Raw genomic sequence first — 17,210 nt, forward strand, 5'->3', positions numbered from 1 at the left:
ATTAATGCCTTCTGAATTTTTATAAAGTAGAAATCCCCAGAGGATACTCTAGTGTCTAAGTGTGGTTATGAAATACTGAGTGAGCCCTGACTTCTTCATCCAACAAAGAAGGATATTTGTTATCAGCTGAGTACAGCCTTTGCTGCTGAAATTACTGTTGAACCAAAAAGCTGTAAAATCAAGAAGGTATGTCTAAACACACACACACACACACACTTGTGTGTGTAAACATATATTTTTCGTGTGTATGTCTGTATATACATACAGAGTTTTTATGATTATGCCAGCAAAATAATGCCAATATAAGTTTTACCTTGAGAAAATTATCTGCTTTTCTGTTTTCAAAAACTTCTGAATGTAATTCACCCATATGAGCTCAAAACTCAACTTCTTTAAAGATAGTAAGGCTTGCTAAAAGTCACCTACAGATACATATCAAATCTCATCCATATCAAATATCCAAATGTTTTACTTCTCTAAATATTGTTAAATAGCCTTGCAAATCACATCTGTCATTGATTCTTCTTACAGCTTTCCTTTGTAAAAACAATTCTAAAAATAATAAAACTTCTCATTAAAGCTCAATAATCATTGTACTGAAATATCTTTGAAAGAGAACATGAATTAAAAGCAGCTGATCAGGGGCACCTGGGTGGCTCAGAGGGTTAAGCCTCTGCCTTCGGCTCAGGTCATGATCCTGGGGTTCTGGGATCGAGCCCTATGTCAGCCTCTGTGCTCAGCGGGGAGCCTGCTCCCCGCGCCCCCACCCCCCGCCGTCTCTGCCGGCCTCTGCCTAATTGTGATCTCTGTCTATCAAATAAATAAAATCTTTTAAAAAAAAAAAAAAGGCAGCTGATCAACAAATGGCAAATCTCATTTTGTAAAAAGTAGAGTGGCTGATCTTGCCCCCAAATCCACAGTATCTACATTTGTGCAAGGCCACGGAGATGGGAAAGAAGGGAGTGAGGCAACAGAGAGCTACTAGACCAAAAATCTCCTCCAATTTTCCCTAATGGAAGGCAAAGAACCTAACTAGGTTTTTAAGGGTTTCTCCAAATTAAAACTAATAGAAAAGTGGAAATGTCAATCAAGCTTTAATGAAAATGCTGAGTGTCCACCATTTATGGGAGAAGTTGAGGAAGCTGACACCCAAAAACATTCTTTTATTTTAATTTTTTATTTAAATTCTATTTAAGTATTATTAGGTAATTATTAGGTAATACATATTGCTCAAGTTTCAGGGGTAGAATTTAGTGATTCATCAGGTGCATATAACACCCAGACACATTCTAATCAAAGCTTCAATATTATAAATTTCCTACTCTTAGAAATTTGGAAACCTAGAACACATGACAAGAGGATCAACATACAATTTAAATTTCCTTCCTCGCTTGCTCAATAAAGGTCATGAAAATCAAGGCCTATAATTTTTCTCTGAACAAAAAAATAGAAGATTGACTGGTCTGAACCCAAAGATTAGAAAGCAACATTCAGCTTAAACTATCAAATTTCATGATGATTATGACTAGCAACTGCAAAATCAACCAGTTTAATAATCTGAGAGGCTTTCAAATATCATAGTCCAGGTTTTATATTTTAAACACATTTATTAAGGTAAAATTGATATATCATATACTATACATATTAATATATATAATTTGATAAATTCTGACATATGGATATGACCATGAAACCATCTCCACAATCATGATAATGAGCATACCATCATCTTCCAAAGTTTCCTCATACCCAGAGTTTGCTTTTTCAATAACTAAAACTTCAGGTGGGTTTTCACATAATTACTAAATAAAAGCACTGCTGTACCAAGTATGTCCTACTGAGGTAGGACAAGGGTGTGTCAAAGGTTTCATAACTGTTCATTCATACTTATAAGTATCAGGTAATAGAGGCCATGAAAGCAGCTGAGAAATAAAAAGGGATTATGTTCTTATTAATGTATGGAATAGAAATTCAATTTCATGGTATTTTAAAGCAATGAATGTCATATAACATTAACTGCTTATTTTTTTTAATTTTTTATTTTTTATAAACATCTATTTTTATCCCCAGGGGTACAGGTCTGTGAATCGCCAGGTTTACACACTTCACAGCACTCACCAAAGCACATACCCTCCCCAATGTCCATAACCCCACCCCCTTCTCCCAATCCCTCTCCCCCCAGCAACCCTCAGTAACTGCTTACTTTTAATATTACATGAAATTATTTATACAATATATAATTAGTGTAGCATACAAACTAACTTTTGGAACTTTGCGGTGTCAACTGTGTCTATTTCCCATATAAATAGAAACTTACAAATCACTAGTTCCAAATCATTACAAATCATTAGTTCCAAAAACAAGCTTAGAAATAACTGGTCAAGAAACCAATAGTAACATAAGGGTTGTGTTTCTCCCCTGTTGACTTTTAAGTCATGTACATCACTCTAAATTCACTACTTAGAAAGGGATGTCATGGCAACTCAACTTTTTTCCCCAGGAAAATTGGCTCAAGAGTAATAAAGAGACCCCAAAACTAATTTTAACCTGAGAACTTTCCACTTTCTCATTTCTCTGAGGTTTATATTATAGATGTATCTCATTCCAAGTTCTTTAAAGGTGGATGATAATCACAATGCGGATTTTCAGTTCAAAATAATTATAAGGGTTGTGCTAACTAAAATTGCCCACAAGTCAATGCATGTGTCAAAAAAGGAACCAGATCAGTTCAGAAAGGGAAAAACTAAGAAAAGAAGAAGCCTCCCTCAGCTGATCCTGTTTCAGTAAGTGACAGATACAGAGGAATCACCTGCTGTGTGTCAGGCAGAAAGCTGGGCAGCTTGCCTCACCAAAAGCTATCGGAGAAAAGTCTCATAAGAGGCTGCTTGAAAAGAACCAAAACCCAAGAAGGGCTAGTTACAGATTACATTTAAGGTTATCATGCTTGCTTTGGGTAAATGAATTAAAGTTAGAGATTAAATACTGAAAAATATTCTGAGAGCAACCATTAAAAACCCTGGATTTGGTTACCGAGGTTCCTCTGGAATCCATTAAAAATCAGCTGATCTTGGGCGCCTGGGTGGCTCAGTGGATTAAGCTGCTGCCTTCGGCTCAGGTCATGATCTCAGGGTCCTGGGATCGAGTCCCACATCTGGCTCTCTGCTCAGCAGGGGGCCTGCTTCCCTTCCTCTCTCTCTGCCTGCCTCTCTGCCTACTTGTGATCTCTCTCTGTCAAATAAATAAATAAAATCTTTAAAAAAAAAAATCAGCTGATCTCCCTGAAAAAAAGTCCTTTTTGATTGGGCGGGGGGGGGGGGAGTTGAACTATACTGTACATATAAAGTTTTGTTCTTACATATTATTCACTCATCCTTAAAATATTTTACTTATTGGGGATGCCTGGGTGGTTCAGTCAGTTAAGCATCTGCCTCATGATCCCAGGATCCTGGGATCAAGTCCCTCATCAGGCTCCTTGCCCAGCAGGGAGCCTTCTTCTCCCTTTGCCTGCTGTTCCCTCTGCCTGTATGCTCCCTCCCTCTCTCTCTCTCTCTCTCTCTGATAAATAAATAAAATCTTTTTTAAAATTTCACTTATTGTATAAATGAGACAAAATAACATTTAAAAAATAGGCTTACACAAATCTTATATTTTAAAAATTTGTGGTAGTCAACAATGACAGTGTAAAGGGACCAGCATATCCAGTTACATTTTTAAACTATTATTTATCAAAATAATTTAGATATGCCCCCCCATCTCATCCATTTAAATGAATAATATTCCTTATTTCCAAGGGCATTATTCAGTATTGGCAAAACCATTAGCTTGCCTGCTCACAAATCCAACAAAACAATACATCAGAAGAACAGAGTGGAATAAGCAAAGAATTTAAACAGTCTAAAAATCTAATAAATATACCATACTCGCTTACACTCTTTTCCTGTCAATAATTATTCTGTGGGGTACCTGGGTGGCTCAGTAGGTTAAGCCTCTGCCTTCAGCTGGGGTCATGGTCCCAAGGTCCTGGGATTGAGTCCCGCATCAGGCTCTCTGCTCCTCGGGAAGTCTGCTTCCCCCCAACCCCCACGCCTGCCTCTCTTCCTACTTGTGATCTCTCTCTGTGTGTCAAATAAATAAATAAAATCTTTAAAAAATCTATCTGTGGTATTTTCAATAATTCACTTCTATTTTCTTTCAAATAATAGCAATGCAAGAAAAAAGCATTTTTAAAAAGGCTTTTTGTGAGCTGTTTTTCTTCTTTCTAAATGCTTCTTGGTGATTCAGTCTTCAAAGCAGGCTTTTGCCCAAGCCAAAATGAAACAGGGGTTTCCTACATCCTACTCATCCTAAAATATTTTATTTATTAGTCATGTCTCATTGGTAAATATTAAAAACCACAAAAGAAGCACATGGCTTCTTCTATGCTAATACATGCAACAAAGCAGCCTCAGGAAAATGTAAATCATTTACCCCCAAATGTCGACTTCATTACCATGACTGAGGTAAGTCAAAGTAACTGTGCACCCTTGCGTTTTATTCTCTCTTTCCTTTCTATCTCCTGAACCGTAAATGTTGTAAGATGGACGGAAGCTCAGGGGCTTGACTTTTTTACAGATAGAGAACCGGTGGTGAAGCCCAAAGTGAAGTCCAAGTTCAAATTAACCCTTCCCACATTTACCTAACAAGAACTGATGCACATGATCCTCCAGAACATGAGCTGTTTTAAAAGAAATTTTAATATGCTCTCATATTATAATCTCTCTCAAAAGAGCAAAGATTTTAAGGGAGAAAGAATTGATCACTACAATGAAAACGGTTTTCTGGCAGGGCAAAACAGAAAGAAATCATTAGCTTCCTCCCAATTGTTTTCATAACTCCACCACACAACCACTGAATCCTATTAAACTAACTCAGCCTACTCAATAACTGGTCCTCCCATCACAGATACCCACTGGGGAGAACGCCTGGTCATAATATAGAAATAACAGCTTTAATAAGAGTACATAAAATAAGCTCAAAGTTGGACTCATTAAATCCATTAATGTTTTGTTTAGAATGAGTCAAAAGTGAAAGGAAGGATATGTTAAAATGATCAGATCAGACAGAAAATCTGTAAGTAGGTGTCAGTAGGTGCAATATATAAACACTAGCTTTAAAGAATGCTACCAGCTATTACATAGCAGAAAATTACTCTCACATTCTGAGGCACGGGAAGCTTGTTTCAAATATTACAAAAATCTACACATTCAGGTAAGAACTACTTCTCATTTTTAATTATTTTTTGACACTGTCAGGCTTCTATAATCAATTTATTAATTTGCTAAGAGGAAAAATGTCCCTTTTTATAAACAGTGAAAATTTATACACATAAAGGAAGGTTTTTACTCTGGAAAACAGAATTGAGGTGCCTCAAAAAGTTGAAAATAGCTACCCTACGACCCAGCAATTGCATTTCTGGGTATTTACCCCAAAGATACAAATGTAGTGACCTGAAGGGGCACATGCACCCCAATGTTTACAGCAGGAACATCCACAATAGCAAACTATGGAAAGAGCCTACATGTCTATAAACAGATGAATGGACAAAGATGTGTATGTATATAGACAATGGAATACTATGCACCTATCAAAAAAAATCCCCCGAAATCTTGCCATTTGCAACAAGGTGGCTGGAACTAGAGAGTATTATGTGAAGCGAAATAAGTCAATCAGGGAAAGACAATTATCATATGATCTCACTGATACGAGGACTTTGAGAAACTAGACAGAGGATCATAAGGGAAGGGAGGGAAAAATGGAGGAAGATGAAACCAGAGAGGGAGAAAAAACCGTAAGAGACTCTTAATCTCACGAAACGAACTGAGGGTTGCTGAGGATTGGAGGGTAGGGATAGGGGCTGGGTGATGGACATTGGGGAGGGTATGTGCTTTGGTGAGTGCTGTGAATTGTGTAAGACTGACGAATCACAGACCTGTACCCTGGGGCAAATACTACATTTTATGTTAATTTTTTTTAAAAAAGGAAGGAAGGAAGTCTTTTCAAGTTCATTCCACACAATATGAAAACTGATTTCTCTACTCCTCACTCTGTCAAAAATAAATTTGAAAATGGATGAAGTCCTTTTTTTCTAATTACAACTGAGCATATCAGCAAATGTGGCCATAATTCATAAATGGCCTAAATATGCCTCAGTGGAATGGCACAGAATGCCCACCATTTCTCAGTGATTGAAGCTTGGTTCTTCATTAGTTTTCCAGGGTTATACCACTGTCAGAAACGATATGCTGGAGAAATCGTTATATTAAACCTCTGAGCATGCTGAAAGGTACAATACTTTTTTACTTCTACTTCAAAAAGGTTACCAGAATCATATCCAACAAGAGGGAACTAACTGATATCAATGCCATACAATGGACTATTATGTGAGGATTTAAAAATGACACTTTTAAGAGTACTTAGTAACCTGGGAAAATATCTATATTTTAGTGCTTAAAAAGAAAAAAGATGGAAAATTATGCATACACCGAATGGAACTATCCTCCCACCCTTTTGTCTAGTTCAGTGATCCTCAAAGTATAGTCTGCAGGCCAGCAGCAACAGCTGGTAGAGATGCAAATTCTCAGGCCCACCTAGACTTGCTAAATCAGAAACTCCGGGAGTGGAGCCCCGCAATCTGCATTTTAACAGCCCTCCAGGCAATTCTGATGCCTAATAAAGTGAGAAAACCATGGGCTCGTTCTTAATCAGGTCTCGGTGGAAACGAATTCTCAGGAAGCCGTGCCTCGTCCAGCACCATGCTGCCAGCTTCCATGGGCCTATCACACTTCGCAGCAACCAAGACTTTCCTTTTACAATGGATATGGCAGCTTATAATCACTTTTACTCTTATGATTATACAATTAGTGTTCTTCTCTTCCACTAGACCAAACATTCCGAAGTCTAGCTGCACATTCAAATCACCTGGAGGCTCTCAAAAATCCAGATGCCTATGGTGTGGCCCAACTAAAACAACGTACTGGGGTATGACTTGAATGTGTATTTTTAAAATACTATGATTCCATTTTCTGGCCAAGGTTGAGAACCACCTGACTCCTTGAAGAGTAGGTGATCAGCAAATACTGATCAATGGTCGTTGAATGAACATGTGGAGGGTTTTTTTGTTTTTATTTTTATTTACTCTGGGGGTGTTTTTTTTTTTTTAATCTTACACATGGCACAAAATATCAAATGTACACAAAGTGAAAAGTAAGTCTCCTTCAGTCTCATCTCTGAGGGAGCCATAGTGACCAATGCCATATGTTTCCTTAGAAGGAGTGAATAAATATTTGTCAACACAGAGAGAGACCAAAGTTGGGTAGCAGGATTATAGATTATTTTCCCACTTTATGCACCCTTGCACTTTTATAAAATGTATGCATATGACTTTCATTATAGGAAAGGAGGTACTGTAAAGATAACTGAATGTATGAGCATCCCAGAGCTATTCCAGAGATACACCTTGGGTCTGACAGTTCTGAGAAAAATGGTCATTTTGGAACAATGTTCCCTGTCATGAGGAAGAGATCTTCTATTTGGCTTAAGCAAATAGTCTAATTATTCCCCTTACATCATTTTGGTTACATTTTCACCTCTGATAAGATACTCAGCTTCTCCAGAACTCGCATCAGAAAATGGTGGAAGGGCACGTGAAAAGAGATACTACTCATTCTAGGCCCTGAATTTAAAAATGGCATCATGGGCACCTGGGTGGCTCAGTAGGTTAAGTGCCTGCTTTCAGCTCAAGTCATAATCCCAGTATTTTGGGATCGAGCCCCGAATCAGGCTTCCTGCTCAGCGGCGAAGACTGCTTCTCCCTCTCCCCCTGCCTGCTGCTCCCCCAGCTTGTGCTCTGTCTGTCAAATAAATAAAATCTTTAAAAAAAAATGGCATCATGATTTACAGATCTGTCTTGTCTGAATTTAGTTAACATGAGCCCCTACCAACACTGACCATCTCTAGGTATATTAAGATGAAAAACTGAAGACCGGATCCTAGTGTGGTGCTTTAATGATCGTTCTGTCCTTCAAAGATCCTGACCCCCTTAGCCCCAGCCCCACTGACGACTGTATCTCAATAGAACATTCTGGAACTGGGCCACAAGTTTAAGATGCTCTCAGGAGAGACTGGACTTAACAGAGCTATCTGACAATAATGGACCCAGACTATTGTTTTATTTATTTTTTATTTATTTATTTATTTTTATTATTGTTGTTACCCCTTTATGACTTCTCACCTCCCACACTCTTAGAGTCTAAGGACCTCTCCCCTCTGCTGTCAGTATGTCTAATTCTACCAGCAATTCTTAGCCTTGTCTCCTCCATTCTGTTTCTATGTCTGGGTGGGAAATATGTCTGTTAGGACTTCTAAAAATCTGCTCTGCTACAGGCCCAAAAGCTCTCCCAGGAGGCAAGGGCCCGGGTTTGAGGACATTTCTCTAAAGACTTGGTAAATCTTCCAATTTAACTACAGTCCTTGTCTGCTGTAGACATTTGATACTGAGAAGAAATGCTTTGTGGAGAGAGAAAGTATTTCCACGATAACCATGTTGACATACTTAGGCAAAGGCCAATGTGTCCGTACACAATTAAAGGAGGAAATATTTGGATATTTACATGGACAGGACCAAGGGGGAAAAAATGAAAGCTCTTGATAATGCACAGAAACTAGTAAAATAAAGACCATAGGTAGCTAGGAAGGGATCTGGACAGTGGCCAACATCTCTGAGAGCAACCCGCCACACAGATGTTTAAACATACTGTTTGCTAGTTGTTTTATGTATGTTAATTGCATCTTTCTTCTACACTGGAAACTCCTGAGGCCAAGCCTTTGCTTGCTATTGCTTCAGTCTCCTCACTGGTTCTTAGTACAAAGCAAAGCTTTAATACATAAATATTTAGGAGTTGACAAAAAGATTAGCACAAAACCAACTCTAAATAATAATGTCACTGTATTTTAAGTTGATGAAATTTAAAACACAATTATAACCAGAATTCTATGCTGATAAGATCAATGTTGAAATTCATTGCAACATGGCTATGATTAATCATGTATAAGTAATCATGTAAAAGTTTCATCATGTATCTTAGGCCTACTTCCTTAAGCCTACTTAAGCCTACTTCCTTAACAACTCTTTTCTATTAAGTTACAAGCACTATGCTAAGGGCCAAAGAACTTTTTAGCTCATCCAAATCTGTGGGTTTGTTTAGGAAAAAAGTCTGACAGCTTAACAAAAATATAAATTTATGAAGTAGAATTAGAACAGTATTTACAAATATGAGTTAACATTATCATATCCTCACATTCATTAGACCAAAATTTCTATAATTATGAAAGAAAATATTCTCAAATATTGTTTTATAAATTTCATAATGCAGAATAAAAGAAAAACCTTTATGCCATTCAAGATTCATTTTAAGTTCAATTTTATTCTACTGTGATAATTAAAAAAGGAATGACAGATCTTTATGCCAGAAAGAATTTTCTCTCAAAACACACATTAATCAAAGGTCACGTCTGTAGCTTTTTTCTAATTCCATAGCTAATGCAGAAAGTCAATAAAAATATAAAAGAATGTGGTATTTGCATTGTAATTAAAATACACAAATTCACAGTACATGAAAAATGTCAATGGTGGAGTGATGCCCCCAAGTGGCATAATGATAAATTGCAATGCGTTGATGGAAAAGAACAGCCATTCCTTCTTGTCAAAATCTTTCATTAAATCTAAAAGTGCCTATTACATAAACCTAGATTTCACACGGGCTATTAATAAGTGTCTGCGGGCCATCTCAGAGTCACGGTATATATTAAATTATGATATACTTTCCTTATAATCTTAAAATATTAGGGGAATGTCTACAAAACAATAGAGTCAGATCTTCTCTGATCTATTAAGGGAACAGCATTCAAAAAATTATAGATATATTTTTAGAAAGTATTATTTTCTGGATTCCTGGGTGGCTCAGTCAATTAAGTGTCTGCCTTCAGCTCATGTCATGATCCCAGGATTCTGGGATCGAGTCCTACCTCAGGCTGCCTGCTTAGTAGGGAGTCTGCTTCTCCCTCTCCACCTGCCACTCCCCCTGCTTTGTGCTTTTTCTGACAAATAAATAAATAAAATCTTAAAAAAGAAAAAGAAAGTATTATTTTCTACCCATCTCTGACATTAACCAATTCCCTATGTTTATGGCCTAGCGTGTAAAGCACAATTTAAAATCTTAACTAATCAAATTGCTCGGTGAATGGGTGGTACTAATTAATGTTCTTTGCTCACAAACTGAAGATTCAACTGTCAACATTCTGGGGAAAGAATCTAAAAAAGTAAGAGTTTAGTTTCCTGCCTCTGTACATGTTTTAAACATAATCATTGATGAGGTGCTATCTTATGTAGCTAAAAGGTCAACATTCTGAGGAACAATTGCTTTTGGAAAACCATAGAGATAAAAAAGAAGAGATGCCAACAGAATTGCTACAATCTCAAGAAAGATCCTTGAATAAGGTTTTAAAATCACGTGCTAAGATCAGGTTGTTTTGAGAGATTTTTCTCTTAAAAGTAAAATGCAGGGTGACTGGGTGGCTCAGTGGGTTAAAACCTCTGCCTTCGGCTCAGGTCATGATCTCAGGGTCCTGGGATCAAGCCCTGAATTGAGCCCCGCATGGAGCCCCGCATCAGGCTCTCTGCTCATTGGGAGACCTGCTTCAGTGGGAGGCCTGCTTCCCCCTCTCTCTCTGCCTGCCTCTCTATCTGTGATCTCTATCTGTCAAATAAATAAATAAAATCTTTAAAGAAAAAAAAGTAAAACTGCCACTTAATAGAGTGTGCCAATTTCAGTTATTGGGTGATGACTAAAGTTTTATTAGGCTTCCTTTAATTATTCCTTTAAGTTCGATTATTTACAAATAAGATGTATCTCAACTGCTATGAATGATATCCATAAGGTAATATGATAATATTCTCTATTTTATCCATCTATTTACAGATAAATTTATAAGGTCTTCCCTGGTGGTCTAGTGGTTAGGATTTGGTACTCTCTTACAAATAAATGTATATCTATTTATAAATATATCTTATATTTATATATTGTATATTCTTTATAATATCTATCTTGATATTTTATACATGTAGATAAATAGATATCATATTTAACCCTATTACAATCCTATGAAGTATTATATCCATCTTACAGATAAGAAAACTGAAGCTCAGATTAGAAAACTGCATAAACTTAATCTTCTGGTTAAGAGTAAGATTGGTGGGGCGCCTGGGTGGCTCAGTGGTTTAAAGCCTCTGCTTTCAGCTCAGGTCATGATCCTGGGGTCTTGGGATCAAGTCCCGCATTGGGCTCTCTGCTTCAGCAGGGAGCCTGCTTCCTCCCCCCTCTCTCTCTCTGCCTGCATCTCTCCTACTTGTGATCTCTGTCAAATAAATAAATAAAATTAAAAAAAAAAAAAGTAAGATTGGCTGGGGCACCTGCGTGGCTCAGTGGGTTAAAGCCTCTGCCTTCAGCTGAGGTCATGATCTCAGGGTCCTGGAATCGAGGCCCGAGTCGGGCCCTCTGCTCCACAGAGAGCCTGCTTCCTCCTCTCTTTCTCTCTCTCTGCCTGCCTCTCTGCCTACTGGTGATCTCTACCTGTCAAATAAATAAATAAAATCTTTAAAAAAAAAAAAGAATAAGATTGGCTTTATATCTTGACCTGTTCACCTCCAAAGCATGTGGTCTTCACTGTAACAAGTTACAGCCTTCCTTCTACCATTCTAGAATTTTGTGAGCAGCCATAGCCATGATTCTTCATGATTTTAGCAGAGAGTTCTAAAATCAATTGATCTAAAATCAAATGTCTGCAAATACAGGCAGGTAGTAGAAAGGTGTGATATAGCTGTGTGAAGACACAGTGAAGAGTGGCAACACATGGCTAATTAAAGAGCACAGGGTCTAACTAAGGGGGGGGGGGAGTGGTTGCTACCCATCTCCAGCCCATATGTTAGCAAATATGACCAAATCTTTTGGTTTGGTTTTCTCCCCCAAGAGAAATGAAAAGCTCTATTTTTATGAGACTGCTTATCTTTAAATAGTGGCAATTAACTTAGACTAAAAAAGAAACAATATTCAACAGGCTAAACAAAATACATCTGAAGGCTGAATGTAGCCTATATGTAATATGTTATAGAGATTCTGATGAGAATGATTCTACACTTGACTTTCTGATATCAAATAACTTGTCAGTTATCCTCACTGTTGGATTCATTCCACACATCTAGCCTTCATCTGCCATATTCAGCTTAATTTAGGTGTTTTCAGACTAGTAGTGCAAGTGCAGGAAGTTATTGACAAATCACTTCCCAACCAACCAGCCCCCTCCTCTCTCATTTCTCTCCCTCTGCTCCCCAACAGCTAAACACTTTACTCACCCATCATCTCAAGTCTGAAGCTTTCAAGTTTGTTCTTCATGTATATTATTTTACATCCCTTTGTTCAACTTTTTAGCCCTCCTGTGAATTCTCTTAAAATTCTTCACATTCCTTACTCACTGAAGAAACCAAAATTGATATAGTCTTTATGATCAGGGATAGAAGCAGAAAAATGTTCACCATTAGCCCAGAAGGCTGATCTATAGCCTGCATAGTTCCGATAAGGATCAAATACATACTGGTTGCTACATTCTTATAAAGGGTCTCATGACTGCCTGTTTATCTCACTGATGATTAATATCAAGCTGAATGATAAGCACCAGAGAAATCTTGCAAAAGTAGTTTAACAAGTAGAAATTTGAAGAAAACATGTATGATCTAATACTCCCTGCACATCCCCTCCCCCTTGAACACTAACCATATAACCAGTGGCTTCATACAGTAAAACTGAAGCTCTTTCTGCCCATGGGTCCTATCCCTGTGTTAAAATAAAAACACCTTTTTGCACTGAAAATGTCTCAAGAATTTTTTCTTGACTGTTTGCTCATCATTGTAGTCCCACTTCATTTACAATGTGATTTTTACTAGTTCTGGGTCAGATTTAGGTCTCACTCTCAATGTTTCCATAAAGGTACTCTAGTAATTTTCAGAAATTTATCATCCTGTTCTACATGGATGGAATCATACCTATAGGATTTATGGAAAAGAATTCTTTTTGATAGGAGCCATGAAGCATGCTCTAAGGACACCAGAGAAGTGCTAGCGTTGTCACCATTCTTCATGTAGTAATTTATTGAAAACTACAAATTCTAGATAATTACTTCTTAAAATTCTAGACATAGAGACCATTTAAAAAGTTTATTTTGAAAATAAGATAGTAGCATCAACATTTACCTTTACCATTCCTATGTAATATTAAGAAGTAGAAAATGTTTATCACACTGATTTTAAGTCTAATGGGCAAAAGCTCAAAGAATTTAGAGTAATCTTAAAACTTCTGAAAAAAAAAAAAAAAGAATAGATTATGGGATGGAAGTCTGTTCTTCTGGAGTTAAGGGCTGATGTCCTGGATCTTCCTTCTGCTTTCTCTTTTTCCTGTGTTTCTGATATACAAGTTTCTCATCTGAACTTCAGTTCTAACTTTTCACTGTAGAAAATTCAAACAACTTCAAGCTAGAAAGGAAGATTCATCATTACCTGTAACAGACATACCATCCAACAGCACTGTGAGTTTTTCTCTACCATGAAAGTTTAAGGGTCTGAACAAAATCAAAGAAAAGGAAGTAGCAAGAGGGTCCTTAATATTATTAAGCTAATTTTAGATGAAGCCCGTGTTTGGTTTAAATGTCTAATTTGAGAGCTGTATGACTACAGATTTAGAAAAATTCCTTCATAAACCCTAATGCCATATTTCCCTTAGTACACCCTATTCACCTCAAGGGTGAATTACCATTTATTTGCATTTCATAACATTTCTAAAATTGCCATCATTATAAACAATTCTTACTTTCTCATTCAAGAAGTTCCAATCAAGTTAAGTGGAAGCAATGTTGTAATTGAGACTCTGGTATGCATAAAAATGATATTTTCACTTCATCTACCCCATTTCCCTATTCTAGGTCATTTAGGTAATTCACTCACCTGCTGAAATGCCTGTAAAAATCTTAGCTTAAGACACCATTCAAGAAGCTTTTCTATCACTTACTAAATTCTTAGAATCTTAAATGCAACGAGCAAATGGTACTCTTAATCAGCTAAGAGCTATGCATACAGGGCATCCAACTCAAAATTTGTATGAAGTATTTTTACTTACAATTCCTCTCCTTGTTTTGCTTTCTTGTCTGAAACCAGATAGACAGTTCCAAAACTTCCACTACCAAGTTTTTGTTCAAGGACATATCTTCTTGCAATCAAGGTCTTCGGATAAGTAGAAATGGCTATTGATCCATTCACACACTTAGCAGCCTCTTGGAATTTCAGCATTGCTCCAAACAAGAGAGAACTGGATTATTTGTTTATAGAAATTTAACATTCAAATCTCCTAGAAGATGGCCAAATTCATCCAAGTAGTGATGGTCAATCCCTTAAAAGTGAAAAGACCAGAGATCAGGTACAAAGAATGCTGAAGTATTCCTAACAATAAGTGTAAGTTTTTGACATTAATACCTGCACCTTGAATAGTGGATTCAATGACATCACATTTAATGACTTGAGAGGAAAATGTTAAAAGGTAGTAATACTAGCAGATTCTAGTAGAAGACAGCCAAATATGGCAAAAGTGAGTTAGAATTAAACAATCTGTTTAAGATTTATACTCCCCACCTACTGCTTTAAAAAAAATCCAAATATAAGAACATTATAATTTCCTTAAATTATACATTTGCATCACTCTTTTTGTAATTCTTCCCACCTTATGTCTGTTTTGATTAACAAATAGTGAGTTAGGATTAAACTAGAAGTCAGCATAGAATTTTTTTTCCTGTAGACATTAAACCATGGTATTTGCATTTATTAGAATAGATGTGAAGAAGAATAAAGACTTCAGAATAAGTTTTTTTCCCATCCTAAACAAATTCTGGTCCAGTTTCTGAAGTTATAATATACACTGTGTATAAAGTAATCTCTCTGGATTGGAAACAAGAAGTATCACAAATGCAGTTCAAACCATAAATTGTATTTTAATGATAGCTAAATATAAATGTGTTATAGTTCCGTAAGGAACTATAAATGAACAGCAGGATTATGAAAAGTAGAGCTGTTTTATATGATTGTATGCCTAGTAAAATCACTTTTACTTCATCAAAATGTAAAATGTTTTGTTAGTTATCATGAAAAGTGGATTTTTAAAAATCTAAAAAAAACATGATTTTAAATTGAAGACTGTCTATGCCTTGGAGTCAAGTTTTCATTCCAAAGCTATAAGACAAAAACTTAGTATGTTTAATGATAAAACAAGATGCTATCTGTGTAGTTTGGGGTATATGATCAACAAACTTCACATGGTGGTGACAATACAAAAATCTCTGGATTAGAACACAAACAGTAAATGTCCACTTACAGCATTTTTCTTCTTTAAATAATGCATTGATCGGTTAAGTTTTACTGGATGCCAGTGAGAAGTATTCTGGTAATGAGCTTTAAAAAAATAAAAAACAAAACAAAACAAAAAACAACTAAAAATAAGGGAGTTGTGCTGGTTCAATGGGTACAGCACACCACTCTTGATCTTGGGGTTGTGGGTTTGAGCCCCATGTTGGGTTTGGAGATTACTTAAAAATAAAATTTAAAAAAAAAAAAAGGGAAGAAAGAAACCAGATCATCTGGTGGCTCAGTGCTCATACAACATTACTCTTGCGTTGAAACTTCAAAGCTGGAGCCCATACCCGAAAATCCCTGAATAAATAAAAAATTACGTCAGATTATCAAGATCACAGAAAACATTTGTGAAGTCTACTACTGCAAAAACAACTAAAGAGCAGGCCTCCAGATGTGTATTTTGTTTGCTTTCTGTGCTCCCATAAAAGTGCTACTTTATGGCCAAATTAAGGTGTTAAGAAAAATATATGGACTCACATGCTTCTCAACTGAAAAGAACCCTTCAGATCACCAGTAATTTTCCGTATTTTAGGGAAGTGTTTAGTGAAGAACAAAACAGTTCTGAGAATCCAATTTCCCAATGACTCCTATTTGTAAATGAGCTTTTAAACTCAGCCATGTCGCCTAAGCAGTCTGGCCAGACCCACAGAGTACTTCGGGACTAGGTTCCCAGACTCAGCCCTGCAATCCCATCGAATGGGCCATCGATCCCATTCATCTCTTCTGTGCAACCACAGAGCAACCCTAGTAGGTCCCCTGCCGTCTAGATTCCAGAACGTCCTAGCTTCCAGAACGTCTGTTCGGTTGTCAATGTTGCCTCGCCCTCACCTCCAGAAAGTTGTGAATGAAGTTGAGCGCCAGGAACACACCTTATCTTTTGTATCCTTGGCTCCTGTCATAGAGCAGGTGTTCAGTAAATTTTCTTAAGGCAAACAAGAGTCCAACGGGCCGACCGCTGCCCAAGGCGGGGGGGGGGGGGCGCAGAGGGATGGGGGAGTGGTAAGAAGAGGGAAGAGAAGATTTAGAAAGTTGGATGGAAACCGTGAGAAAGGTGAGAGATCATCTCCTGCAAACTGACCCTTTGAGGTAAAACTAGCCTGGCTGGGGCAAAAGGTCAGGGAGGGAGAGTGTTTATCACAGGTTGAAGTCAGTAGTTCTCTTCCCTGGTAATAATAAACGAGAGGAAGCCGATTGGACACCAGATTCTGCTAAAGGAGAACGCTAACCTTAAAGGTCAAACGAACATTCCTTGCCTCAACTTTGTTTTAAAAAAATGACACTTTCGCCAAGCGGGTTAACGTTGTGGAGGCGGCGCCGGCAACACGATTCTCCGGGGACTGGAGCAGATCCGGGAGGTAAGGAGCTGAGAGAAGTGAAGAGATTGCGGGTACGGAGGCCCACGGACGCGGACCCCAGCTGGGGCAGCCGGAAGCCATCACCTTCCCCGGCTTCGGGGAGCCCGGCACGCCCCGAGGAGCGCATACCTTTCGGAGTCGAGGGCGGAGAAGCGGCCTGCCAACAGTCCCACCCGTAATTGGGACGTAAGTTGGGCAAGTCTCACGTAGGTGCAGCCGCGCCGCAGAGCTCCAAGACCTCCCGGCACGGTTGTTGGGGCGCCGTTGCCAGGGAGACGGCGTGGGGCATCCTGGGAAGCCGGAGCCTGGCTACA

The 17,210-nt window shown here is 37.8% G+C and overlaps 1 protein-coding gene across 8 annotated transcripts in view; it reads right to left on the reverse strand.

Moving 5' to 3' along the window:
- The window catches only part of NEK11 (NIMA related kinase 11), a 248,879-nt gene extending 231,695 nt beyond the window's left edge, over positions 1-17,184 (reverse strand). For 3 of the 8 annotated variants that reach the window (XM_082684325.1, XM_082684317.1, XM_082684322.1), the window contains exons 1-2: positions 17,026-17,184; positions 14,259-14,528 (exon numbers count right to left, since the gene is read on the reverse strand). Coding sequence is in view for 7 of the 8 variants with exons in the window: in XM_082684317.1 (XP_082540443.1) it covers positions 14,259-14,428 (170 nt within the window). In the remaining variant the exon portion in view is untranslated. The other 5 variants (XM_082684323.1, XM_082684321.1, XM_082684318.1 and 2 more) reach the window with 4 other exon arrangements.
- Positions 17,185-17,210: the final 26 nt, after the last annotated feature.

Source organism: Mustela nivalis, assembly GCF_964662115.1.
Source record: "Mustela nivalis genome assembly, chromosome: 1".
Taxonomy (NCBI): Eukaryota; Metazoa; Chordata; class Mammalia; order Carnivora; family Mustelidae; genus Mustela; species Mustela nivalis.